General features: G+C 52.9%; 1 protein-coding gene across 3 annotated transcripts in view; it reads right to left on the minus strand.

Moving 5' to 3' along the window:
* The window catches only part of DCTN1 (dynactin subunit 1), a 54553-nt gene that overhangs the window by 772 nt on the left and 26247 nt on the right, over window positions 1-27534 (minus strand). For 2 of the 3 annotated variants that reach the window (XM_079305827.1, XM_079305826.1), the window contains exons 5-27: window positions 21468-21656; window positions 20015-20212; window positions 19152-19356; window positions 18773-18851; window positions 18095-18254; window positions 17072-17176; window positions 16447-16638; window positions 15075-15191; window positions 13191-13343; window positions 10169-10329; window positions 9115-9283; window positions 8688-8756; window positions 8215-8277; window positions 7345-7494; window positions 6564-6725; window positions 4057-4188; window positions 3821-3949; window positions 3160-3302; window positions 2738-2904; window positions 1677-1810; window positions 1019-1202; window positions 342-418; window positions 10-99 (exon numbers count right to left, since the gene is read on the minus strand). In XM_079305827.1, coding sequence (XP_079161953.1) covers window positions 10-99; window positions 342-418; window positions 1019-1202; window positions 1677-1810; window positions 2738-2904; window positions 3160-3302; window positions 3821-3949; window positions 4057-4188; window positions 6564-6725; window positions 7345-7494; window positions 8215-8277; window positions 8688-8756; window positions 9115-9283; window positions 10169-10329; window positions 13191-13343; window positions 15075-15191; window positions 16447-16638; window positions 17072-17176; window positions 18095-18254; window positions 18773-18851; window positions 19152-19356; window positions 20015-20212; window positions 21468-21656 — 3228 coding nt within the window. Of the gene's footprint in view, window positions 1-9; window positions 100-341; window positions 419-1018; window positions 1203-1676; window positions 1811-2208; window positions 2373-2737; window positions 2905-3159; window positions 3303-3820; window positions 3950-4056; window positions 4189-6563; window positions 6726-7344; window positions 7495-8214; window positions 8278-8687; window positions 8757-9114; window positions 9284-10168; window positions 10330-13190; window positions 13344-15074; window positions 15192-16446; window positions 16639-17071; window positions 17177-18094; window positions 18255-18772; window positions 18852-19151; window positions 19357-20014; window positions 20213-21467; window positions 21657-27534 lie in introns of those variants that run through there. The other variant, XM_079305828.1, reaches the window with a different exon arrangement.

The following is a 27534-nucleotide window of genomic DNA, read 5'->3' on the forward strand; positions in this document are numbered from 1 at the left end:
GGGTCTCACCTTCAGGAAGGAAGAGGACGGGAAGGTGCCGAAGGTGGTGGAGACGCCGGCGCCCGGCTGCTGCTGAACCATCTCCCTCAGCGTGTCATCCTGGGGGGCACAGCAAGGTCATCCCAAAATCCACCCCATGGGGACCCCCCAGAGCCCCTCACCCACCCCACTGAGCCCTTTCCCACCCTGGGCACAAGGCAGAGGGGTCAAACCTGACTGGGGAATGGGCAGCACCTTGTCCCCTCAATGCCACCAGGTGCCACCAGCCCCAGCCTGGGGCTCTGCAGGGCTGGACTGGGGGTGCCACCATGTCCCCCACCCCGAAAAAGACCCCTCCTCACCTTGAGAGCATCGATGGAGTTCTTGAGGGCGCAGAGCCGGGCTGTCTGCTCCAGCAGCCGTGCTGAGGAGCTCCTCGCTGCAGGAATGGGAGTGAGGGAGGGATGGACACACAGACACAGCAGGACAGCTGTGACCCCTCCCAGCACCAGGGCTTGGATCTCCTCAGGTTGGTACCAGGTGGGTTTTGAGGGCTTTGATCTCCTCAGATTGGTACCAGGTGGGTTTTGTGGAGTTTTTACCTCCTCAGGTTGATACTGGGTGAGTTTTGGGAGGTTTATCTCCTCAGGTTTGTACCAGTTGGGTCTGGGGATGGTTTGACCTCCTTGCATTAGTACCAGGGGGGTTTCAGAGGTTTAAGGGGCTCCCCAGCAGGGAGAGGCTGATCCACACCAGAGCAGCTCAACCCCTGGACACTGAGCCATGTCCCCAACACACCAATGGCCCTGAGGGGGACAGGGATGGGCACTGTGGGGACACAGGGCTGTTCCCTCAACCCAAACACCCCAAACCTGCCACAGGGCTGTTCCCTCAACCCAAACACCCCAAACCTGCCCCCAGAGCAGAGCCCTCACCCCGGATCCCACCCGCATTGCTGCCAGTCCCTCTGTGGGCAGAGGGACAGCACAGAGGTGCCACAACCCCCCCAATCCCAAAGGAACGTGTCTGTAGGACCTACTGGATTTGCTCTGCCTCATGTCCAGCACCTTGGCGTTGGCACTGAGCTGGTAGAGGGTCTCCAGCAGCTGGGTGGTTTTGCGGTACAGGCTCTGCGTGGGCAGCGTTTCCCCCGCGCGCTCCCGCGCCACCCGGGGCACCTGCAGGGGGGCCAGGCTGGCCAGCTCCAGCTTCATCTGGGCACCCTGGGGACCACGGGAAACTGGAGTTAGGGATGTGGGGAGCAGAGGGAGGGGCGTGGGAAATGGGGGAGAAACGCCAGGAGGAGAGGGTGGATGGAAAATGGGATTAAAGAGGAAAAGCAGGGGATAAAAGGCTGCTAAAGGAAGCCCTGGGAAGTGACACGTTGGATTTGGGAGCTGTTAATGAGCTGCTCCATCCCCTGCATGAATTAATACCCATTATAATAGCTGGTTAATTGGATTATCTGCTGTTGTGCCCCATGGGGTGTTCATTAATCAACCAATTAATTAATCAATCAGGTTGTGCCAGTGGTGTCTGCACTGAGGGGACCGAGGCTGGCAGGGACATCACCAGCACCCCAGTTCCCCCAGTTCCACCAGCACTGCCAGCTCCCAGTGCTGACCCTGCTCTCACATCCCACAGGATCCCATCCCACAGGATCACATCCCACAGGATCCCATCCCATCCCCCCTGACCTTGAGCAGGTTGTTCTCGTTCTTGAGGTGTTTCAGGGAGAGCTGCAGGGCGTCGATCTGCTGCAGCAGGAGAGGAGAATCCTTCACCTGCACGGGTCCAGAGCCACCTCCTGGCACCTGCCCAGCACCAACACCTGCACAGGGCACTGCCATCAGCTGTGACAATGGCACTGGGACACTGCTGGCACTGCCATCAGCACTGTGACAATGGCACTGGGACTGTGCTGGCACTGCCATCAGCTGTGACAATGGCACAGGGACACTGCTGGCACTGCCATCAGCTGTGACAATGGCACTGGGACACTGCTGGCACTGCCATCAGCTGTGACAATGGCACAGGGACACTGTGCTGGCACTGCCATCAGCTGTGACAATGGTACAGGGACACTGCTGGCACTGCCATCAGCACTGTGACAATGGCACAGGGACACTGTGCTGGCACCAACACCTGGCACCTCCCTGGAGAAGTCCCAGCAGCTGCCAGTGCCCCTTCCCAAGGCTCTCCAGGTGGGGGTCACCCCATTCTGTACCCATCACTGTTCCATGCTCATCCCTCCCTTCCCAACCCCCTGGAGCCTCCAGGGCCAGCAGCAGGACCCAGATCTGTGTCCCAGGGTTTGGGTGTCCTGGGATTCCACTCCCCCCCATGCACTGGGGGCTGCATGCAAGGTGTGTCCATACCTCGCTGCTGTTCCTCTGCAGCACAGGGAGAGGGGCCAGGAGAGACAAGAAAAATCAGGATTAAAGGCCCGGATTGGGCGGGAGAGGAGCTGTGGCTGGAGCAGCTCCAGGCTCCCAGGGACTGAGCCCATCCCAGTGACCCAAGCAGGACCCTGCAATGCTCCCCCAGAGCCAGGGGTTTGGCACAGAGCTCCCAGGCTGCTCCTGCTCCTTTGGGAATGAGAACGTGCCAGCAACATTGCTGGAAACCAGGACTGGGAATGTGGGAGAGGCTGTGGCTCCATGAGAGCAGAAACTGTGGTGGGAGCACATTCCCAAATTCCTGCACCTCGTGTGCCAGGAGGACACCCAGCCCCCCTGCAGGGATGAGGGTGGCTCACCTCCGGCGATGCCGGACACGATGGAGGCCACGCCCGAGGGCGGGGCGCCCCGCAGCCCCTCGATCGTCCTCTTGGACTGGTTGTTGAGGCGCTGCTTCAGCTCCACCTTCTCCGACTCCAGCTGGTCAATGTCAGCCTGGAGAGCGTCCATGGTCTCCTCAAACTCCCTGGGGAGAGCACACGGAGGGATGTGGGAAGCCAGGAATGCTGCTTGTCACTCCATCCCTTGTCCCCAGTCCAGCTCTCCTGGAGCCCCTTTAGGCTCTGAGCTCTCTCTGGATTTTTTCCCTTCTCCAGGTGAGCACCCCCAGCTCTCCCAGCCTGGCTCCAGAGCAGAGGGAACCCAGCTCTTGGAGCAGCTCTGTGGCTTCTTCTGGATGAGCTCCACCAGCTCCACACCCCCAGCCCCATTCCAAACTCACTTCTCCTTCTTTTTGAGCAGAGTCTGGGTCTCGTCCAGCTTGGTCTGGATCTTTTCCACGCGGTCATCGGCGTCCTTGGACGCGCTGTCCAGCTTCTTCTCCAGCAGGCTGAGCCGCACGTTGGCCTCGCTGAGCTCCTCGCCCTGGAGAGGCAGGGAGGGAAGCAGGAAGCTCCAGGGAGCTGGGGGTGCCCCCAAATCACCCACAGCACCCAGGGCTGGAACCCAGGAACAGCTCCCAGCTCCCACCCTCTGGACCCCAGAACACGGTGGGGGCAAGAACTGGATGGCAGCACCTCCCTGCCCATGGGAAAAACATCCCTAGGAGATCTGGATGGGGTTTGGGGTCAGCATCTCAAGGTAGGAAGTCACCAGGAGTGTGGGGGTGAATGCCATAGCAGCCAGGGAGGTGGGGATGGAGCAGGGATGAGCAGGGATGGGTGAGGGACAGGTTGGGATGGATGAGACAGGCTGGGATGGATGAGACAGACTGGGATGGATGAGACAGGCTGGGATGGGTGAGGGGCAGACTGGGATGGATGAGACAGACTGGGATGGGTGAGGGACAGACTGGGATGGATGAGACAGGCTGGGATGGATGAGAAAAGCTGGCATCAGCGAGGAGGAGCCAGGAAGACAGGGATCAGTGAGAACCACCTCACCTTGATCTTGAGGGACTTCTTCAGCTCCTTGATGACCGTCTCCCTGTCCTCCAGCTTCAGCCCCAGCCCCTCAGCGTCCGTGATCTCCGCCCGCAGCGCGGCCGCCCGCAGCTCCGCCGGCGGCGTGGGCTGCACCGGGGGGGGGGGACAAGCAGGATTTTAGGAAGAATCCCAGACAGCACAGCTGCCCCAGTCCCTGTGCTGGCCACCCACAGCCAGAAGAGAGCCCAGCCCACCTTGCTCTGCGGGCGGTCGGCGTCGTACTCGCCCTCCTGCATGGCCGTGGCCATCTTGTTCATGGTGGCCATCAGGATGCTGCAGGACTGGCGCAGGCACTCGTAGGGACTGATGCCCTGGGAGCCGTAGATCTGGCAGGGATGGCAAGGTTGGGTTTCAGAAATTTGGGGTTTTTTGAGTTTTTTGTGTTGTCAGGTATTGATTTTTTGGAGTATTGTTTTTTTTGGTTTGAGGTTTCGGAGAAGGTTTTTAAATTTTTAAAGATAAAATTATGGGTGTGTAGTTAGGAGTGTAGGGTTTTATATGGTAAAGGGTTTTTTACATTTGAGGTTTTTATAGTATAGTAGTAGGTATGGGATAAGATGGAGGATTTTGGGTGGTGGGGCTTTTTTTCTTTTTTTTTTATAGGTTTTAAGTTGCATTTGTTGGTTGGTTAGTTAGTGCTACATTGAGGGTTATGGGAATTTAGTTATTTGGTTAAAAGGATAAATAATATAGGTGTTAATTTTTTATTGGATTTATTAGTTTTAAGAGATTTTGTAGTAGTTGGATGGTTTTTTTTTTTTGTTTGTTTTTAGTAGGTAGTTAGAAGTATTGTTGAATGTTTTGTGTTTTTTGGTAAGATTTAATAAATAGTTAAGTTTGAATATAAGAAAATTTGTTCTTATTGTGTACTTATTAATTTTGGATTTGAGTGAAAGTAGAAGAAATTGAGATAAATTTTTAATTAAGTAATATATATCTTACTGTTACAGGGAAGGACCTGGTTGGTGGCCCTGGGCTGGGCTCACAGCCCCCAACCCACATCCCACCAATGGTGTTTCCTGCTGATGGTTAAGGATGTCCCTCTGATATTGAAAAATGTCCCTTGGATATTTAAGCATGTCCCTTGGATATTTAAGGATGTCCCTCTGATATTTAAGGATGTCTCCCTGATGTTTAAGGTATTCCTCTGATGTTTAAAATGTCCCTGTGATGGTTAAAATGTCCCTCTGATGTCTAAGGGTGTCCCTCTGATGTTTAAGAATCATTCTTAAAATCCCCATCCAACAAGAAACCTTCACTTCCATCAACCCATTCCAGCTGGGAATGGTGAAGGATGTCCCAGTGGGAATGGTGAGGGATTCCCAGTGGGAATGGTGAGGGATGTCCCAGTGGGAACAGTGAGGATGTCCCAATGGAACAGTGAGGGATGTCCCAGTGGGAATGGTGAGGGATTCCCAGTGGGAATGGTGAGGGATTCCCAGTGGAACAGTGAGGGATTCCCAGTGGGAATGGTGAGGGATGTCCCAGTGGAACAGTGAGGGATTCCCAGTGGGAACAGTGAGGATATCCCAGTGAACAGTGAGGGATGTCCCAGTGGATCAGTGAGGATATCCCAGTGGATCAGTGAGGATATCCCAGTGAACAGTGAGGGATTCCCAGTGGATCAGTGAGGATGTCCCAGCAGATCAGTGAAGATGTCCCAGTGGATCAGTGAGGATATCCCAGTGAACAGTGAGGGATTCCCAGTGAACAGTGAGGGATTCCCAGTGGATCAGTGAGGATGTCCCAGCAGATCAGTGAAGATGTCCCAGTGGGAACAGTGAGGGTGTCCCAGTGGGAACAGTGAGGGTGTCCCAGTGGGAACAGTGAGGGTGTCCCAGTGGATCAGTGAGGATGTCCCAGTGGAACAGTGAGGGATTCCCAGTGGGAACAGTAAGGGGTTCTCAGTGGGAACAGTGAGGGATTCCCAGCACATCAGTGAGGATTCCCAGCAGATCAGTGAGAATGTCCCAGTGGAACAGTGAGGGTGTCCCAGTGGGAACAGTGAGGGATTCCCAGCAGGTCAGTGAGGGATTCCCAGCAGACCAGTGAGGGATTCCCAGCAGGTCAGTGAGGGGTTCCCAGCAGACCAGTGAGGATATCTCAGCAGGTCAATGAGGGATTCCCAGCAGGTCAGTGAGTGTGTCCCAGCACATCAGTGAGGATATCCCAGCAGGTCAATGAGGGATTCCCAGCAGGTCAGTGAGGGTGTCCCAGCACATCAGTGAGGATATCCCAGTGGATCAGTGAAGGTGTCCCAGTGGATCAGTGAGGGATTCCCAGCAGGTCAGTGAGGGATTCCCAGCAGGTCAGTGAGGGATTCCCAGCAGGTCAGTGAGTGTGTCCCAGCACATTAGTGAGGATATCCCAGTGGATCAGTGAGGGTGTCCCAGCAGACCAGTGAGGGATTCCCAGCAGACCAGTGAGGGATTCCCAGCAGGTCAATGAGGGATTCCCAGCAGGTCAGTGAGGGATTCCCAGCAGGTCAGTGAGGATATCCCAGCACATCAGTGAGGATATCCCAGTGGATCAGTGAGGGTGTCCCAGCAGACCAGTGAGGGATTCCCAGCAGACCAGTGAGGATATCCCAGCAGGTCAATGAGGGATTCCCAGCAGGTCAGTGAGGGATTCCCAGCAGGTCAGTGAGGATATCCCAGCACATCAGTGAGGATATCCCAGTGGATCAGTGAGGGTGTCCCACCTGCTCGCTGACTTTGAAGGCCAGCTCCTCGAGGCGCGGGGCCGGCAGCCCCTCGTTCTCGGCCAGCGGCGCGATCAGCTGCGCCCCGGCCGCCGCCACCTCCTGCAGCACGGCCACCACCCACGTCAGGTGCTTCCGGCACTCCAGCAGCGTGTCCGACACCTGCAGGGCGGGGCGGGGGGGATCAGTGGCACTGGCATGGACACCTGGGTTCCTGGGATCCACACGTGTCCCGGGATCGTCACTGGGATTGGGGGAAGTAACCCCAGTAATTGGGGGAAGATGGAGGGAAACAGGTCCTGGGTGTGAATTCGGGTGTCATCCATGTGTGCAGGGAAGGAGCTCCAGGAGCAGCTGAGGGAGCTGGGGAAGGGGCTCAGTCTGGAGAAAAGGGGGAGCAGGGGGGCCCTTCTGGCACAACTCCCTCAGCGGGGTGGATTTGGGATCTTATCCCAGGGAACAGCCTCAGGCTGTACCAGATTGGATATTGGCAAAATTCCTCCTGGGAAGGGCTGTCCCACCCTGTCACAGGGAGAAATCCCCATCCCTGGATTTAACAGCTCTGTGGAAGTTGCATTTGGGGACACTGTGGTCAGTGATGGCTGGGGGGGTGGGTGGCCGGACTCAGGGATCTCCGAGGGATTTTCCAACCCAAACCAGTCCCTGATTCCATGACCCCACCTCTGCCCTGAGCTGCTGCCCAGCTTCCCCAGGGCGCTGCTGCCTGCCCAGTGCATCCCACAGCTCCCAGCTGGTGCCCGAGGAGGCGCTGCCCGCTGACCTGCGCTCCGAAGCCCAGCGCCGCAGGGATTCCCGGCGCGTCCGTGCCCGGCATGCGGCGCCGGATCTTCTTGCAGAACTGGCGGATGTCGCTGCAGGACGTCTCCAGGTCCTTGAGCAGGATGGCCAGGTCTGCTGCCTCCTGCCCGGCCTGGGGACACACAGAGACCTCAGAGGGACACGGAGACAGGGAGGGGCACAGGGACAGAAGGACTTGGACGGATCTCAGAGGGACACGGGAACAAAGGGACATGAGGACACAAAGGACCTTAGGCAGAGGGAACCTCAAAGGGACTCAGAGAGAGAGAGAGACCTCAGAGGGACTTGGGGACAAGCAGGGAGCTCAGAAGGTCACAGGGAGAGGGAAGGACATGGAGGCACCTCAAAGGGACACAGATACAAAGGGACATGGGGACACAAAGGGACCTTAGAGAGAGGGAACCTCAGAGGGAAACAGGGAGAGGGACCTTAAAGGGACACAGGAACAGAGGGACATGAGGACACAAAGGGACTTTGGAGAGAGGGAACCTCAGAGGGACTCAGAGGAACATGGGGACCTCAGAGGGAGCTCAGAAGGTCACAGGGAGAGGGAGAGACATGGAGGGACCTCAGAGGGACACAGAGACAGAGGGACATGTGGACACAGAGGGACCTTAGGCAGAGGGAGCTCTGACAGACACAGGGACAAAGAGGGACCTCAGAGGGACATGAGGAGAGAGAGGGATTTTAGAGGGACATGGAGACAGGGAAGGATCTCAGACAGAGGGACACAGGGACAGCAGGAAGCTGGCATGTGCCCAGCCATCCTGGCAGGTGCTACCTGGAGGAAGATCCTACCTGGAGGAAGATCCTACCTGGAGGAAGATCCTACCTGGAGGAAGGCCCGCAGCCGGCACACCTCCACCCCCATGCAGTCCAAGGCACTCTGGGTGAACTGTGGGCACAGGCACAGGGACCCTCAGCACAGGGACAGGGACCTTCAGCACAGGGACAGGGACAGGAGGGGTCCCAGGGCACTCTGGGGCTTCAGTCCCAGGAATTCCAGGACAGACCCTGTCACCACCCCAGAGTTTTCAGGAGCAGGGAAATGGGGTGAGGCTGTCAGGCTATTTTGGTCTATTTTGGTTTTATCCAGAGGGTGCAGGATGCTGGTTCTTCCCTAGGGAAATCAGGGATAAAACCCCCACCCTGAGACATGAGGGTCTCCACACTCCCATTCCTGCTCTTCCTCCATGTCCCCATTCCCACTGGGCAGGAGTGGCAGCACTGGGGAGTGGCAGCAGGGGCACCTCCCCTCCCACAGGGATCCTGGGGACACAAAGGTGGAAAAGAGAGATCACTCACCTTGATGTGGTCAGCCAGCTGCAGGGTGCAGTCCTCAGCCTGGTCAGCCAGGTGGATGCTGTACAGGTGCTGTGGGAATGGCAGGATCAACATCCACAGGTGTTGGCACATATGGAAAAATCCAATGTGGGAACACTCAAAAAAAACCCCAAATTTTGAGGGTTTGGGCCGTTTTTGAAATGGAAATAACAGTGCCCCAAAAGAGCTGGTAGGTAGTGCTGAATTCCACAGGTCAGTGCATGGAAGGAAGGAATGAGGGATGACAGAACCACATCCCCAGGGACACAGAGTAGGGGACACAGCCATGGTCACCTGGGTGACAACACCCAAAGGAAAGGGCTGCCAAATTCCAGCTGATCCATGGGCCAAGGGCTGGATATCCAACAGGTGAGGTGGCACCTGCCCCCAGTGTCACCCCCAGTGTCACCTGATAGTATTTGATGGCTTTGGTGAGTGGCTCCACGTTGACAGTCTCGTCCAGCTGGTCCTTGTGCAGCAGCTCGATCAGGAAGTCCAGGGAGCGCTCGTGGACGCTCATCTCGGGGTACAGGGTCCCCACCTTCTTGTACACCTCCACACTGCAGCGGTTCAGGGCCCTGAGGGGACAGGGACGAGGGGCTGGGGGCATCTCTGGGCAGGACATGGGGAATGGAGGCACTGCTGGGACAGGGACAGGGACCTGGCTGGTGTTGGAGGGCTGGGTCCTTCCCACGGGGACACTGAGAGGTTCACAGAGATGTGACCCCTCCCAAGGGAATAAGGGGATCCTGCTGCTTTTTACAGCCTGGCACCCAAAATTCCTTCATGTGTCATCTCTTGAGGAGGAGGAGGGGAGCCCATCCTTCTTTTCTAGCTTGGCTCCCAAAATTGTTTCTCACGTCACCCTTTGAGAGGGACACGGAGAGGTCACAGAGAAGGGGATCCTGCTGCTTTTTTCTAGACTGACTCCCAAAATCCCATCATGTGTCATCTCTTGGGAAGGACACACACAAGTCACAGAAATGGGGATCCTCATAAGAGAACAAAGAGATCCCACAGCTTTTTTTTTTTTCTAGCCCAGCTCCCAAAATCCCTTTCCATGTCACCCTTTAAAAGGGACACAGAGAGGTTATGGAGAAAAGGATCCCATAGCTTTTTTTCCAAGATCCTGTGTGATCTCCTGGGGGACACAGAGAGTTCATGGAAAGGGGATCCTATAGCTTTTTTTTTCCTAGCCCAGCTCCCAAACCCCTTCCTATGTCACCCTTTGAGAGGGACACAGAGAGATCATGAAATAAGGATCCCACCTTATTTTTTTTTCCTAGCCCAGCTCCCGAAATCCCTTCCCACACCATCCCTTGGCAAAGACACACAAGGAAGGTCACACAGAAACGACCCCACGGCAGTTCAATAAGCGCCATCCCACTGCCCTTTCCCATCCCAGCTCCCCAAAACGCAGGAGCTCCGCCCGCGGAGGGCGGGCAGGTGGGGCGGGCACTCACTGCTCGTATTTGTGCAGCGTGGCTTGCAGCAGGCTCAGCGAGTAGACGAGGCCGGCGGCGAAGCTGAGCTGCTCGCCGGGGGCTCCGCGCAGCCCCGCCCGCTCGGCGCAGCTCTCGCTCAGCTCGAACCGCTCCTGCGCCTGTTTGCTGATCAGCTCGGCCTGGGGGAACGGGGACATCGCTCAGGGCGGCGCCGGCACCCCCGGAGTGTGACCGGGGTGACACCGGCACCCCCCCTCCCCTCCCCTTCTCCCAGATCTAAATCATGGAATTACTGGCTGCTTCCTACCCTTCCCTTCTCCCAGGTCTAAAAGAATGGAATTATGTTCTCCCAGATCACTTTATAATCCTGGAATTAACGAATTATTCAGGTGTCACCACCCCTGGCTGCTGCCTTCCCTTCCCTTCCCTTCCCTTCCCTTCCCTTCCCTTCCCTTCCCTTCCCTTCCCTTCCCTTCCCTTCCCTTCCCTTCCCTTCCCTTCCCTTCCCTTCCCTTCCCTTCCCTTCCCTTCCCTTCCCTTCCCTTCCCTTCCCTTCCCTTCCCTTCCCTTCCCCCAGATTATTTTATAATCCTGGAATTATTTAGGTTGGAAAAGTCCCTTAATGCCATCCAGTCACCCTGTCAGCACCATTGACCCATGGCCAATAATTTGGGTGAATTTTCAGGTGAATTTTGACCATTTTTAGTGAGAATTTTGGGATAGTTTTGAGGTGTATTTGGTGAATTTGGGTGAATTTTTAGGTGAATTGTGGCTGGTTTTGGGAATAATTTTGAGGTGCATTTGGTGAATTTGAGTGTATTTTGAGGTGAATTTTGAGGTGGATTTTAAGGTGAATTTTGGCCATTTTTGGGGATAATTTGGGATAATTTTTTGCTGAATTTGGATGGATTTTGTGATGCATTTTGACCGTTTGTGGTGATAATTTTGGAATTATTTTAGGATAATTTTGGGATTATTTTGTGATAATTTTTTGCTGAATTTCGAAGAATTTTAAGGTGCACTTTGACCAGTTTTGGGGAAAATTTTGGGATTATTTTTGAGATAATTTTTGCTAAATTAGGATGCATTTTGTGATGCATTTTGACCATTTGTGGTGATAATTTTGGAATTATTTTAGGATAATTTTGGGATTATTTTGAGATAATTTTTGCTGAATTAGGATGGATTTTGAGGTGCATCTTGACCGTTTTTTGGGATAATTTTGGGATTATTTGGGATAATTTTTGTGATAATTTTTGGGATAATTTTTGTGATAATTTTTGTTGAATTAGAATGGATTTTGAGGTGCATTTTGACCATTTGTGGCAATAATTTGGGGATAAGTTTTTGCTGAATTAGGATGGATTTTGAGGAGCATTTTGACCTTTTTTGGGGACAATCATGGGATAATTTTGGGATAATTTTGGGATACTTTGTGATAATTTTTGTGATAATTTTTGCTGAATTAGGATAGATTTTGAGGTGGATTTTGACCATTTTTTGGGATAATTTTGGAATAATTTGTGATAATTTTTTCTGAATTTGGATGGATTTTGAGGTGAATCTTGACCGTTTTTGGGGATAATTTTGGGATAATTTTAGGATAATTTTGGGATTATTTGGGATAATTTTTGCTGAATTTGGATGGATTTAGAGGTGCATTTTGACCTTTTTGGGGGATAATTTTGGGATAATTTTGGGATAATTTGTGATAATTTTTGCTGAATTTGGATGGATTTTGAGGTGAATCTTGACCATTTTTTGTGATAATTTTGTGATAATTTGTGATAATTTTTGCTGGATTAGGATGGATCCTGAGGTGAATCTTGACCGTTTTTTGGGATAATTTTGTGATAATTTTTGCTGAATTTGGATGGATTTTGAGGTGAATCTTGACCATTTTTTGTGATAATTTTGTGATAATTTGTGATAATTTTTTGCTGGATTAGGATGGATTCTGAGGTGAATCTTGACCATTTTTTGTGATAATTTTGTGATAATTTGTGATAATTTTTGCTGAATTAGGATGGATCCTGAGGTGAATCTTGACCGTTTTTTGGGATAATTTGTGATAATTTTTGTGATAATTTTTGTGATAATTTTTGCTGAATTAGCATGTATTCTGAGGCGCATTTTGACCGTTTGTGGCGATCACTTTCGGATAATTTTTTGCTGAATTAGGATGGATTCTGAGGTGAATCTTGACCATTTTTTGGGATAATTTGTGATAATTTTTGTGATAATTTGTGATAATTTTTGCTGAATTTGGATGTATTTTGAGGCGCATTTTGACCATTTGTGGCGATCACTTTCGGATACTTTTTTGCTGAATTAGGATGGATCCTGAGGTGAATCTTGACCGTTTTTTGTGATAATTTTGTGATAATTTGTGATAATTTTTGCTGGATTAGGATGGATCCTGAGGTGAATCTTGACCGTTTTTTGGGATAATTTTGTGATGATTTGTGATAATTTTTGCTGAATTAGGATGGATCCTGAGGTGAATCTTGACCATTTTTTGTGATAATTTTGTGATAATTTGTGATAATTTTTGCTGAATTAGGATGGATCCTGAGGTGAATCTTCACCATTTTTTGTGATAATTTTGTGATAATTTGTGATAATTTTTGCTGAATTTGGATGGATCCTGAGGTGAATCTTGACCATTTTTTGTGATAATTTTGTGATAATTTGTGATAATTTTTGCTGAATTAGGATGGATCCTGAGGTGAATCTTGACCATTTTTTGTGATAATTTTGTGATAATTTGTGATAATTTTTGCTGAATTAGGATGGATTCTGAGGTGAATCTTGACCATTTTTTGGGATAATTTGTGATAATTTTTGTGATAATTTTTGTGATAATTTTTGCTGAATTAGCATGTATTTTGAGGCGCATTTTGACCGTTTGTGGCGATCACTTTCGGATAATTTTTTGCTGCATTAGGATGGATCCTGAGGTGAATCTTGACCGTTTTTTGGGACAATTTGTGCTAACTCTTGCTGAAGCAGGCTGGATCCTGAGGCAGGTGACTCTCACCTTGCAGATGAGGCGTGGGATGAGCAGCAGCACCAGCACGCAGTCGTGGTCGCCGCCGTGGCGCAGGAAGCTGTCGGGCATGAAGGAGGTGAGCAGGGACACGTGGCGATTGGCCTGCTGCACCTCCATCTGCCTCAGCTCCATCTCTATGGCCTGTGGGGACACACAAACACAGCTCCAAGTGGTTTGTAAATAAAGCACTTAATCCACAATCAACCAAAATTAACCTGCTGTTTAACTCGTCTTAATAAAATAATTGTAATCACAAGTTTGCTGAATACCGGTGCTAAGGTTACAGTGATTTCTTTCTTTCAAAAAAGTGAACTTTAGTTACACCTTTAAATCCTATTTTTGTCATCCACAAGAAAGCATCTGATTCTTGGAAGCTGCTTCAAGACCTCAGAAAAATGAATAAAGTGATAGAGGACATGGGATTTCTACAAGTGGGACTGCCTTCTCTCTCAGTGATTCTGAGACTGGCCTCTTGTCATCATAAATTTAAAAGAATGCTTTTTCAATATTCCACTCCATCCAAAAAATGCTCCACAGTTTGCTTTTTCAATTCCAAAAAATAAAGAATTCACTTACTATCTGCCAACAGTTTGTAGCTCGAGCTCTGGCTCCAGCTCAGCAGAGGCATCCACAAACAATAATTTGACATTATATAAACAATTTACTTATTTCAGCTTATTTCCTATTTCATAAGGAAATAAAAGAGGCTCGTGACAGTGTTGTCACAGTAGTTCAAGATGCAAGACTTGAAATCTGCACTGAAAAAATACAAGAAATCTCACCATGACAGTACTTAGGGTGGAAAATCCATCAGGCCTCAAAAAAATACAGCTCTGAACTAAATTAACACCTTGCAAGAATCACAGCAACTTTTAGGAGAAATCAACTGGATCAGACCCACTTTAGGAATTACTAACACTGAACTTGCTCCAGTTTTTGACTTGCTCAAGTGTGGTGGTTTGTAAAGGCTTTTTGGAATTTATACTTGTTGAGACTTGGGCAGTCTTATTTTTGTACTTGACAAGGACTAATCAGTGTTAGATTTGTAATATTGACACGTTGTTACACTAATGAAAAAGTTTATGTGTGAAACACTCATGTAAAAAAAAAAATTACAGGAAAGCTTTTTTTTTGTCCTCAGTAATTATGTAGAAGGAGGAAAACTGGTCTAAAGTTTTAATCTAAGTTGTTTATTTTTTCCCCCATGCAATTTCTAGTAATAAAATTTCTCTTTATACCATTTAAAACTAAACCAATTTTACCTTCTGCCTAATCCTATCTCACAGCAAAAAAAAAAATTACAAATTAACAAACCAAAACCACTACATCATGGAATCCTGTTCTTTGCCTCAATGCCTGTCTGGGATCTCCCAGCCCACCCAGTGCCATCTGCCACTATCCCAGGGTGCTCCAGCCTGGCCTTGGACACTTCCAGAGCTGGGGTAGCCAAATTTTCTCTGGGAAATCCATTCCAGGACCTCACCACCTTCACAGGAAAGAATTTCTTCTCAAGATCCCATCTAACCCTGCTCTCTGGCAGTGGGAGCCATTCCCCCTTGTTCTGGAGATCCATTCTCTTGTCCCCAGTCCCTCTCCAGCTCTCCTGGAGCCCCTTTAGGCCCTGAGCTCTCCCTGGAGCCTTCTCCAGGTGAGCACCCCCAGCTCTTCCAGCCTGGCTCCAGAGCAGAAGGGCTCCAAAATCATGGAATGGTTTGAGCTGGAATCTCATTCCACCTCCCACTATCCCAGCTTGCTCCAAGCCCTGTCCAACCTGGCTTTGGACATTTCCAGGGATCCAGGGACAGCCACAACTCTGGGAACAGCCTGTCCCAGGGCATGGATAAGCCCATCCAGGTCTGCTGCTGGCCCTACCTTGGCGTGGGCTTTTGTCTCTGCGAATTTGATCTTGAAGTCGAACATCTCCGGGGGCGGCTGCTGCTGCTTCTCGGCCGACGCCTCCTGCTGGCTCATCAGCTCCCGGTTCACGTCCTGCCCACAGCAGGGGGGACAGGGCCACGTGGACATCAGGGACCCCACAGCCTCAGCATCCCCTCCCCAAACCTCCCAGCACCCCCTCCCTGGTGTAACACCCACTGAAGGTGGAGGGGAGGGAGGGGCACCAAGAGTGTTGTAGTTCAGGAATATCCACAGGCTTGTTCCCCAGCTCCCTTCACTGCTCAGGGCTGGGAGAGCCCCCAGAGGGAAGAATTTTTACCCAATATTCCATCTAAATCTTCCACTTTTCCTATAGGAAGCAACTCCCTGTGTCCTCTCTCTCCAACCCTTACCCCAAGTCCTTCTCCAGCTCTTCTGGAGTTTCTTTAAGGCACTGGAAAGGTCTCTGAGCTCTCCTTAAAGCCTTCCCTTCTCCCAGCCTGTCCTTGTAGGAGAAGCACTGGGGGGCTCCCTGTGGAAGCCCCACAAGGAATGTGTGTGTCCTGCCATGCCCAGCCCCACAAGACATTCCCAAAGGGACACTCCCTCTGCTCTCCTGGCCATCAGGTGATCTCCAGGAGGAGCTGCAGGTGTCCCAAGGGGTCTGTGTTGGGTTGATGTGTCCAGCAATGTGTATTCTGTCCCCACCTGCTGACCTGGCTGGGGCAGTGCCCCTGATCTCCTGGCACATATTCTCTGCTAATGGGCCATCTTTAAACCAGCTGGGCAATCATCTTTATCTTCCCACAGCCCATCCTCCCTCCAGCAGATATCTCCTGTTCATGGCCACTGAGTCCCAGGGCGTGGCTGATAAAATTCCATCATCCCACTGGGAGATGCTCCAGCCAGGGCAGGAGCCAAGCCTTTCCTACCCAGAGAAAAACTGAGATTTGGAACAGCAGAGCAGCCTTTCCACTGGATTCCAGAGGAAAGCCAGACCCTTCCACATCATCCCTGCACCTTCAGAGGAAACTGCACCTTCTCCAGGAGCACTGCTCCAGCTGAGCCACATCTGCCCCTGCAGGAGGATGCAGCACCATGGAATGGGACTGTGCCACCACCCTGACTGACTGACTGTGCCAGCTTGGATTCTGACTCTGGCAGGGCTGGGATTGTTCTGTGTAATACTGCATTGCTATTTTAATTTTCCTAGTAAAGAACTGTTATTCCTAATTCCCCTATCTTTGCCTGAGAGCCCCTTCATTTCAAAATTGTAATTTGTAGGGAGAGGGTTTACATTCTCCATTTCAAAGACAAACTCCTGCCTTTATTGGCAGACAGCTGTCCTTAAACCAGGACAGGGTCTCACCTGCAGGTGAGCCGTGAGCTCCCGGTATTTTTTGATGGTTTGCTGGTAGTCAGCCACGGTTTCCTGCGCGGCCTCCACGCGTTTCTCGGCCTGGCGCACGCGGGCCGTGGCCATGTCCAGCTGCTCCCGCAGCTCCAGCTCCGTCTCCCGGGCGTTCTCCTGCAGCTCATCGTTCATCTCGTTCATGGCTTCCTGCCAGGAGGTGGCACCGTGGGGACAGAGTCACACAGACTGCAGAGAGCTTCCCCAAATCCCTGTGGTGCTGCAGTCAGGCAGATCCATCATCCCAGCCTCCCTTCCTGATTCCCTGCAGCATCAGTTATCCCAGGGAATTCCAGCCTCCCCTCCTGACCCCTGGAGCAGTTGTTATCCCAGGGAATTCCAGCCTCCCCTCCTGACCCCTGGAGCAGTTGTTATCCCAGGGAATTCCAGCCTCCCCTCCTGACCCCTGGAGCAGTTGTTATCCCAGGGAATTCCAGCCTCCCCTCCTGACCCCTGGAGCAGTTGTTATCCCAGGGAATTCCAGCCTCCCCTCCTGACCCCTGGAGCAGTTGTTATCCCAGGGAATTCCAGCCTCCCCTCCTGACCCCTGGAGCAGTTGTTATCCCAGGGAATTCTGCCTTACCAGGTCCCCGACGGTCTCACGCAGCTCCCGGACCTTCTCCTCCAGATCCAGGTTTCTCTCTGTCAGAGTCTCCACCATCTCCTCAGCACCCAGCGCTGCATCCACCTGCCAGGAGAGACAAGGGAATCCATCTGTGTGCCAGGACACACATCCCAATCCATCCCTGTGCCAGGACACACATCCCAATCCATCTCCACCAGGACACACATCCCAATCCATCTGTGTGCCAGGACACACATCCCAATCCATCTCCACCAGGACACACATCCCAATCCATCCCTGCACCAGGACACACATCCCAATCCATCCCTGTGCCAGGACACACATCCCAATCCATCTCCACCAGGACACACATCCCAATCCATCTCTGTGCCAGGACACACATCCCAATCCATCCCTGCACCAGGACACACATCCCAATCCATCCCTGCACCAGGACACACATCCCAATCCATCCCTGTGCCAGGACACACATCCCAATCCATCCCTGTGCCAGGACACACATCCCAATCCATCTCTGTGCCAGGACACACATCCCAATCCATCCCTGTGCCAGGACACACATCCCAATCCATCTCTGTGCCAGGACACACATCCCAATCCATCTCTGTGCCAGGACACACATCCCAGTCTATCCATACACCAGGACACACATCCCAATCCATCTCAGCACATGGTGGCACAACAGCTTTAGAGGAGAAATGGGAATTTTGGGGGTTCTGCTGGGATATGACCCAGCCTGGAAAGATTCCAGGGAACAGTGATCCTTCCAGGGGGATTCCCAAGGAAGGATCATCACCATCCCAGCAGGAAGGTGGGGTGGATGAGCATGAACATTGTCCATGCCCTGTGCTCAGGAGTCACCCCATATCCAGGCAGAGCCCAGCACTGGAACTGGGTTTGGAATTAGGGAATATGGGACCAGGAGTGTGGGATCATGTGGCTCTTAACACCACAAATGTCCCCAAACTGCCCCAAATATCCATGAATAGTCCCAAACATCCCATGCCACCTGTCCCTCACCTGCTCCTTGAGCTCATCCACTGTCTTCTCTGCCTGCTTCACCTCCTCCTGCAGCTTCTCCCGCTGCTGCCGCAGCGACTCCAGCTCCGTGTTCTTCTTCTCCATCTGCTTCTGGAGCTTCACGTGCTCCTGCTTCTCTGAGGCAGACAAATCCCTCATCCTGGGACAGCCACAGCTCTGTCAGGGCCAGCCCAGGAGCACCTGGTTCCTCCCAGAGCCCCTGCCTGCTCCAGCCAGGATAACAGAACTCATCCAACCCCACCAGCCCCTCCCTGGTGGGGACATGAGCAACATTCCCAAAATCCAGCTCATTTACAGCAAGGGATGGGTCTCCCACCTGAACTTCTTGGCTGTGGATTCCCAAATAAAAAGCCCTTGAGTCCCCACGCCTTGGAAGGTGGAATCATTCAAGGAAAGGTAGAACCCAGGGCTGGGATACCAAGCACCACATCCATGGGGAATGAGGCATGGGAACAGTCTGGAGCTCATTTTGTCCCCATCCCTGTGACAAGTGACTCTCCCTTCCCTGTGGATGCTTTAAGAGCTCAGCAAAGACCCCAGACCCATCAGCAGGAATGAGATGGGCTGCTCCAGAGGAGGATTGGGATTGCTGCTGTTGGGCTTAGGGAGCACAAGAGGCCTGGGAAGGAATTTTGGGAAGCACAGGTGGGCTCCCACCTGACAAGAGCCTCCTTGAGCCTGGCGTTCTGCTCCTCCAGCTGTTTGACCTGGTAGCTGGATGCTGCTCCATCAGAGCCTGCAGAGGAAGGGAAGAATCAGAATCCCACAGTCCCAGACTGGTTTGGGTGGGAAGGCACCTTAAATCCCATCTATCCCCAACCCCTGAAATGGGCAGGGACACCTTCCACTATCCCAGGGTGCTCTAAGCCCCATCCAACCTGCCTTTGGACATTTCCAGGGATGAAGCAGCCACAGCTTCTTTGGAAAAATTCCCTCCAGGGTCTCAAGCCCCTCACAGAGAATTCCTTCCCAACACCCCACCTAACCCCATGCCCATTCCCCATTCTCCAAGCCCAAAGTCCCTCTCCTTTCCTACCTTTCTCCTCAATCTCATGCTTGAGGATCTCCAGGTCCATGGTGAGGTATTCCACCTTCTCCTTGAGGGAATCCACCTCCTGCTGCAGGGACTCTGCCCTCTCCTCAGCCATCTCCTTGTCCAGTGTGGCCATCTCAATGGCATCAGCAGTGTCTGCCATCTCCTCCATGTACCTTTCCTTGGCTTCCAGGGCATCCTTGGCTTCCTGTGGGCAAGCACAGCATGTGAGGGGACCCCACAACTCTGGAGAGACCCCCACAACAGCTCTTGGGAGATTATTGGCTCTCCCAAATCCAATGGGCACTGCTTTATCCAGCACTCCTGGGTGTCCCACTCGCCTCTGCCCTGCTCCACAGCCTGCAGGAAAACCTTCTGCAGCTGAGGACAGAGGTAAGGAGACAGGGAATACTGGAGCAGACAGCTAAATCCCTGGGGAAAGAAACCAGGAATCCACCGTGGAAAAGTAGGGCAGGGAGAAGGAAACACTCCTTGGCTGCTTGGATGGAGTCCTGGGAGCTGCAGGCACAGGTGAGGGGGAAAGGAAAGCACCTGGAAATCCTGGAGAGAGAGAGGGAAGAAGGAAGAAACTGGAGAGACAGAAGATGGAAACATCTGGAGAGAGAAGGAAGAGGGAAGCACCTGGAAAGAGAGGGAATAAGGAAATCCAAGTCCCACCTTGGCTCAGCCTGATTCCCAAACACACACAATGTCAATTCAGAGCAGAGGAAAAGACCTCGAGCTGCACCAGGGGAGGTTTAGTTGGATACTGGGAAAATCTCCTCCCAGAAAGGTTTGTCAGGGCTGGAATTCCTCCTGGAGTCAGCTCTCCAGGCACTGCCCCATTCCCAGGGACACTCACTCACCTTCTTGGCCTCCTTCAGGCGCTTCTGGAGCTCAGCCTGCTGCTCCTGCATTTTGCTCTTCCACTCCTGCACCTGCTCCAGCTGGATCTTGTACTTCTCCAGCTCCTTGAGCTTTGCCTTGTCCTCATTCCTCTTGATTTTCAGTGTCTCCAGCTTCTCCTCAAGGTCCCTGACCTGAGCACGGAGATTCTCCTCCTCCTGCAACACCGAGCCAAGAATTAGGGAAGGAGCAGGGACATCCTCTGGACAGAGCTCCTGGAAACCCACAGAACCTGGCCTGACTTTTGTCATTGATACTGGGGCAGTTTGAGAAGAGAGGGACTTGGGACAAAGGCCTGGAGAGCTAGGACAAGGGGGAATGGCTTCCCACTGCAGAGAGCAGGATGAGATGGGATATTGGGAAGGAATTCCTGGCTGTGAAGGTGGAGAAACCCTGGCATAGGTTGCCTAGATAAGCCTGATCCCACTGCAGCATCCACATCATTCCCAGGTGATCTCCCCCCAGGGAAAACTGATCCAGGTCCTTTTCCAGCAGCTCAGCTCCCAGGGCAGGGAAAGGCTGATGCCAGCATTCCTGAAGGGACAAAGGGATGTGACCTCCCTCCCTGGCAGCAGCCACAGGGGCTTAAAGCTTCAAATCCCAAAGCTGGGTGACAGCAAGGAACAGCTCTTGGAAAAATCCTGAACCTCCCACAGATCCCTCCTCTGCTGCTTTCCCAGCCTGATGTCCCCAAAAAAGCCATTTCTGCACCCATTTACAGAAACCAAAGAGCCCTGGGAATGGGGACACAGGTGGGGACATCCCCAATCCCCACCCTGAGGTGCCTTCTCCAGCTCTCCCTTCCTCACACAATCCCAAAGCCTTGTCCTCTCCTGTTATTCTCTCCCTGGCCTTGTACCCCAAATCTCTCCCAAGCTCTAATTAACTCATTAAGCAAAGCAGGATGGAAGTGATGAAAAAGTATTTTAAAGACCAAAACAGGAATAACTCTTCAATAATAATTAAAAATTCCTGAATTTGGGAAATAATGGATCTTTCCAGGTAGGCTTTGCATCCCAAGGCAGGAGAGTACCCAGTACATCCCTGATGATCCTTGCACCCCAATTCTCCCAAGTTTGGGAAATCCTGAACCTCTCCAAGGGGTATCCCAATGCAGAACCCCCAGTGCATCCCTGCTGGTCCCTGCATCCCAGTTCTCCCAGCACCAGTGGGTGTTGCCAACTGGACCCTCTCAAGCCCTGACTCAGAGCCTCAGCTCTGCCAAACTGTTCAGAGTTCCAAATCCACAGGGATTTGGGAAGGGACTGAAGACCACTGGGAATTCTATTTACAAGTGGCCTCCCAGCTGTGCTGCCTCTGCCCTGGCCAGCTCCCACTGTCCCAATGCTCCTCCCACAGCCCAGTGACCACCCCCAGGACCCTCCCCCTCCTCCTCCTCCTCCCACTGCTCACCTTGGTGGGCGAGGGGACCGGGGGTGCCCCCGGGGAGCCGAGGGAGGGGGTGGGGATAACGGGGGCCACCAGGGGGGTCTGGGCAGGTGTGCCAGGCTCGCTGCTGCTCATCTCCCCGCCGGACGCCGAGGCCGAGCCCGAGGGTCCGGCCGTGCCCCCGGACGCCGATGATGTGGGGGTCCGGGTGGGCTGCAAGAAACCAGCAGGGGGGTGAGGGGGAGTCGGGGGGGACATGCCAAGGGATGGTGTGATCCCACAGCCTCCCACTGTGACACCTCTGGTGACTCCCAGATTCTTATTTCCAATAGGGGAAACCTGGATTAGTGGGGATTCCCTGATTTGTGTCACTGTCACACTCCCAGGAATTCTGCTCTGGAGGAGCTGGGCTAGGAGAAAATTAATGGATAATCCACTGGAGAAGGACTCCACGTGTTTCTCAGAGAAGTTCTGGCTGCCTCAAATCCCTGGAAGTGTCCAAGGCCAGGCTGGACAAGGCTTGGAGCATCCTGGATAGTGACACTGGAGCATCTCCAAGGTCTCTCCCAACCCAAACCACTCCAGGATTAAAGGTCCCAGCTCCAGAGGGTGAGACAGCAAAACCTCAGAGCCCACCAAGATGAGAACCAAGTTTTAGGGCAGCAACAGGAAAATCACCAAGGAGTGAGTTCCCAGAGTCCAGAGGGGCCTGGTTCTGCTTCATTAGCACTATGAGGCTGTTAATTAATCACTGTCTGAACCCAGGCACTGGGAAAAGGGGTGAAGGAAGCACCAGGTGCCCCCCAGGCTCCCACTGGTCTCCTCACAGACCCTATTTCTGGACCACTCATCTCTGACTGCATAAATTAGATTTCCTGACTTCATTTTATTCCTGGAAATAAAAATCTGGGATTTTGTGACACGAGGGCTCATCGGGTGTGTGGTTTAACCCATGGGCACAGCTGGGCAGGAGAAACATTCTCCCTCTGCCCTTATTTTCCCCAAAATGGAAGCAAATCCAAGTTAACTCCACTGCAGCAAGTCCAGCACCCCTGCCTGAACTGGGATGATCCCAGTTCTCCCAGGCACAGAAAACAAGGAATTTCTGAGTGGCACCAAGTCCCACGTGCTTTCTTCCAGCTACAACTCAAAACAAAGATGTTTGTTGTTCCTGGTGCTTCTGGGGTCACAGATCCCTCACAGAGAGCAGAGTTAGATAGGATATTGGAAAGGAATTCCAGACTGTGAGGGTGGTGAGGCCCTGGCACAGGTTGCCCAGAGTATCCAAGGCCAGGTTGGACAGGGCTTGGAGCACCCTGGGATAGTGGGAGGTGCTCCTGGGTGGAGCTGAATGGGCTTTAGGTCCCTTCCAGCCCAACCCATTCCAGGATTCCAGGATCCCAACTCCCTGACCACTGCACAGGTGTGAAGCCAAAGGAGCAGGAGGTCCCACAGGACCTCCCTGCAGAGAAAATCAACAAGAACCATTCAAACCCAGGGACTAGGACAGGATCCCTGGGGCTGCTGGAATCCAGCCCTGCCTGGGCTGAGGTGCTGGAAGCACCCAGTGAGGACACAGCCCTCCCTGCAGCACCCCAGCACAGGAAAGTTCTCCATTCCCAAACTCAATCTTTACAGATTTCTCTCCCACATTTCCTCCCTTCAAGCCACAAGTCCCTTCCCAAGGTGAATCCTGCTGGCTGGAGCAGCCCTCGAGGGCCAGCTGGGACCACACAGCCCTGCCTGACACCTCAGGCTGCCTCAGATCCCACTGAGAAACACCCAGCACAAGCCAGGACAGGCAGGGAGCAGCAACCCCCACAGAGACCTCCTGGCACAGCCTGGGCACTGCCACATGGATTTCACACTGTTCCAGGCTGTTCCATCCTGGGAGAGGGTCCCCAAGGATCTGGACCTGCTCCAGAGGAGTCCATCTCCCTGAGAGCTCCTCTGGGCTCTGCACAATGAGCTAGAAGGAAAACGGGAATGCACAGTGGGGCTGGGAACCAAAGGATCCTGTTTGGGTGGGGTTGGTATCAAATGAGTCGTGTTTGGGTGGGGTTGGCACCCAATGGTTTTTTTGAGTGGAGCTGGTATCACATGGATCATGTTTATAGTGGGATTGGCCCCCAACAGATCATGTTTGAGTGGGACTGGCAATGAATGGATCATTTTTGAGTGGGGTTGGCACTCCATGAGTTGTGTCTGAGATGGTGTCCACAACAATGGCCATGTTTGAGTGGGGTTGGCATTGAATGGATAGGGTTTGGGTGGTGTTGGCACCCAATAGATCATGTTTGGGTGGGATTATGAACCAATATATCATGTTTGGGTGGGGTTGGGAATGAATGTTTCATGTCTGAATGGTGTTGGCACCTAATGGACTGTGTTTGGGTGGGATTGGGACCAATGGATCATGTTTGGATGAGGTTGGCAATGAATGGATCGTGTTTGGATGAGGTTGGCAATGAATGGATCGTGTTTGGGTGGGGTTGGCAATGAATGGATCGTGTTTGGGTGGGGTTGGCACCCAGCAAGTTGTGTTTGAGTGGGACTGGCAATGAATGGCTCATGTTTGAATGGCGTTGGCACCCAATGGATCATGTTTGGGTGGGGTTGGTACCTAAAGCACCATGTTTGAGATGTGTTGGCAGTCAATGGGTCGTGTTTGAGTGGGGTTGGCACCCAGTGGATCCTGTCTGTTGGTGATCCAGGCTCGTGACACCAAACGCTCTGAGTGGCGCTGGCACCCCCGGTGCCCCCCGTGCCCAGCGCCCCCAGCGTGGCTGCTCACCTTGGGCCGGCGGGCGGTGCTCTGGAGGGCAGCAGGAGCAGAAGCAGAGAGGACAGACAGTCACACAGGGACAGAGGAGCAGAGAAGAGCCGGCGGCGGCCGGGGCGGCAGAGCAGGGAAAGGAGACAAAAGACAGTATGGCATCGTTAGTGTGCCCGACATCGTTAGTGAGCTCAGCATCGTTAGTGTGCCCAGCATCGTTAGTGTGCCCGGCATCATTAGTGAGCTCAGCATCGTTAGTGAGCTCAGCATCGTTAGTGTGCCCGGCATCGTTAGTGTGCCCAGTGTCATTAGTGTGCCCAGTGTTGTTAGTGTGCCTGGCATCGTTAGTGTGCCCGGCATCGTTAGTGTGCCCAGTGTCATTAGTGTGCCCAGTGTCATTAGTGTGCCCGGCATCGTTAGTGTGCCCAGTGTCATCAGTGTGCCCAGTGTCATTAGTGTGCCCGGCATCGTTAGTGTGTCCGGCATCGTTAGTGTGCCCAGTGTCATTAGTGTGCCCAGTGTCATCAGTGTGCCCAGTGTCGTTAGTGTGCCCAGTGTCGTTAGTGTGCCCAGTGTCGTTAGTGTGCCCGGCATCGTTAGTGTGCCCAGTGTCGTTAGTGTGCCCAGTGTCATTAGTGTGCATGGCATCGTTAGTGTGCCCAGTGTCATTAGTGTGCCCAGTGTCGTTAGTGTGCCTGGCATCGTTAGTGTGCCCGGCATCGTTAGTGTGCCCAGTGTCATTAGTGTGCCCAGTGTCGTTAGTGTGCCTGGCATCGTTAGTGTGCCTGGCATCGTTAGTGTGCCCAGTGTCATCAGTGTGCCCAGTGTCATCAGTGTGCCCAGTGTCATTAGTGTGCCCAGTGTCATTAGTGTGCCCAGCATCGTTAGTGTGCCCAGTGTCATTAGTGTGCCCAGTGTCATCAGTGTGCCCAGTGTCATTAGTGTGCCCGGCATCGTTAGTGTGCCCGGCATCGTTAGTGTGCCCAGTGTCATTAGTGTGCCCAGTGTCATCAGTGTGCCCAGTGTCATTAGTGTGCCCAGTGTCATTAGTGTGCCCAGTGTCATCAGTGTGCCCAGTGTCGTTAGTGTGCCCGGCATCGTTAGTGTGCCCAGCATCGTTAGTGTGCCCAGTGTCGTTAGTGTGCCCAGTGTCGTTAGTGTGCCCAGTGTCATTAGTGTGCCTGGCATCGTTAGTGTGCCCAGTGTCATTAGTGTGCCCAGTGTCATTAGTGTGCCTGGCATCGTTAGTGTGCCTGGCATCGTTAGTGTGCCCAGTGTCGTTAGTGTGCCCAGTGTCATTAGTGTGCCTGGCATCGTTAGTGTGCCCGGCATCGTTAGTGTGCTCGGCGGCACCGGGTGAGTGTGGCATCGTTAGCGTGGGGGCTCCTTAACCTGCCCCAAGGGCTGCTCTGGGTGGGACCAGGCACAGCTCCCATGGGACCCACAGACAGAAATCTCATGGGATCCCCTGGCACAGCTCCCGTGGGATCCCCTGGCACAGCTCCCGTGGGATCCCCTGGCACAGCTCCCATGAGATCCCTTGGCACAGCTCCCGTGGGATCCCCTGGCACAGCTCCCATGGGATTCTTTGGCACAGCTCCCATGGGATTCTTTGGCACAGCTCCCATGGGATCCCCTGGCACAGCTCCCGTGGGATCCCCTGGCACAGCTCCCGTGGGATCCCCTGGCACAGCCCCTATGGCACCACGGGAGCAGAGCCCAGAGCCAGCACAGCCCCTGGTCACCCCCAAGCCCCATCCTCACCCCTCCAGCCTGGTGTGGGGACAGAGGGCACATCCTGAACCCCCCATCCCCACCCCACAGATATCCCAGGGCAGATCCACCTTGTATTTCCAAGGAATTTTGGTCTCCAGAGGCAAAGCCTGGGTCAGGTTAATTTGGCATTCCAGGCTTCATGGGCAGGGGGGATTTGACCTCCCACACCTTTCCCAGAGACCCCCGAGCAGGAGGTGAAAAGAAGTTAATCTTAAACATGAGTTTTCTCCTCTCCTCATCCCTCTGGTTTTCCAAAGGGCCCAGAGCCCCCGGGCTCTGCTTTGTTTAACCAAAAATTCCAGGGACACCAGGGAGCTGATCCCACGCTCCCAACTTTTCCTTTCACGGCTGGAATTAAATCATCCACGATTTTGGGACAGGACCCTCCCACACCCCTCCATGCACATGCAGCAGCTCCCAGCAGCTCAGGGAGAGGAGGTCACGGGGCCCAGCCCAGAAGAGAGAAATATGAAATTATTTAGTATTTTCCCCCTTTAAAAAAAATCCCTAATGGAAGGAAAAGGAGTGACCAGGCTGGTCCTGGGGGGCAGCGGGTGGGCAGGGCATAGGGAACATCTGTCCAGCTGCAGCTTTGGAGCACTTCCACACTCCCCCTCATTGCTGATTCCATGACCTAATCCCAGCTGGGAATAAGCAGGAGCAGAACAGATGGATAATGGTGCTGCCACATGATCCCATGTCCAGGATGGAGCCCACCAGGGACCAGCAGCTCCAGCTGACATCCACCACGGCCGTGTTCCCTCCCAAGGCCTGGGGAAACCTTGGAGCTCTGCTTCCCTGTTTTCAATATAAACCTGGATGTGTTTGCACTTCCAAATTTCCCATCACTTCCAGCATTGCTTCAGCTAAATCCTGCTCTGCTCACTTCCAGCCTTTTCCCAGAGGCTGCATTCCACGTCAGTCCCAAGGGAATGTATTCCCATCTTCCACAGTATCTCCTGCGTGGCCAAATTTGTCAGGAAAATGGAATGACAGCAGCAAAGTTCCAGACCCTCAGGTGAAACCCTCAGGATGCCCTTCAGGAGCTCTCCAGCATCTTCCCAAAGTCCAACTAAGCAACATGGAGCAGCAACAAAAACCTGGAGAACACTTGGAAAACGTCTTCTTCAGGAATTCCACAGGTGGAGATGCCCCCACTCCCTGCCACCTGTGTGGGGGGACTCAGGTCCCACACTGACCACCAAGTCCTTGGACATGGGGAAATGTCACCTGAGACTGTTCTGGGTGACACCAAATCCTTCCCTGGGTCTTTTCCTGGATGGGGGACACTGATCCATGTTCCAGGAGACACTGAGTTTTGTCCTAGGGGACACTGAGCCTTGTCCTGGCCATGGGGTGAGAGACACCAACTCAAACCACACCAAACCCAAAACAAGAAGAAGACTCCTGGTAACCATCCCCAAAGCTGTGGAATTACAGTGAATAATCCTGCTTTGTGCATCCTTGGGAGTTTTGGTCCCCTCCATGTGATGCCACTGAAAGCTGAGCTCCAAGACCCCCTGGGATCCGTGGCAAAGG

The sequence above is a fragment of the Erithacus rubecula genome (genome assembly GCF_903797595.1).
Source record: "Erithacus rubecula genome assembly, chromosome: 5".
NCBI classification, from domain to species: Eukaryota; Metazoa; Chordata; class Aves; order Passeriformes; family Muscicapidae; genus Erithacus; species Erithacus rubecula.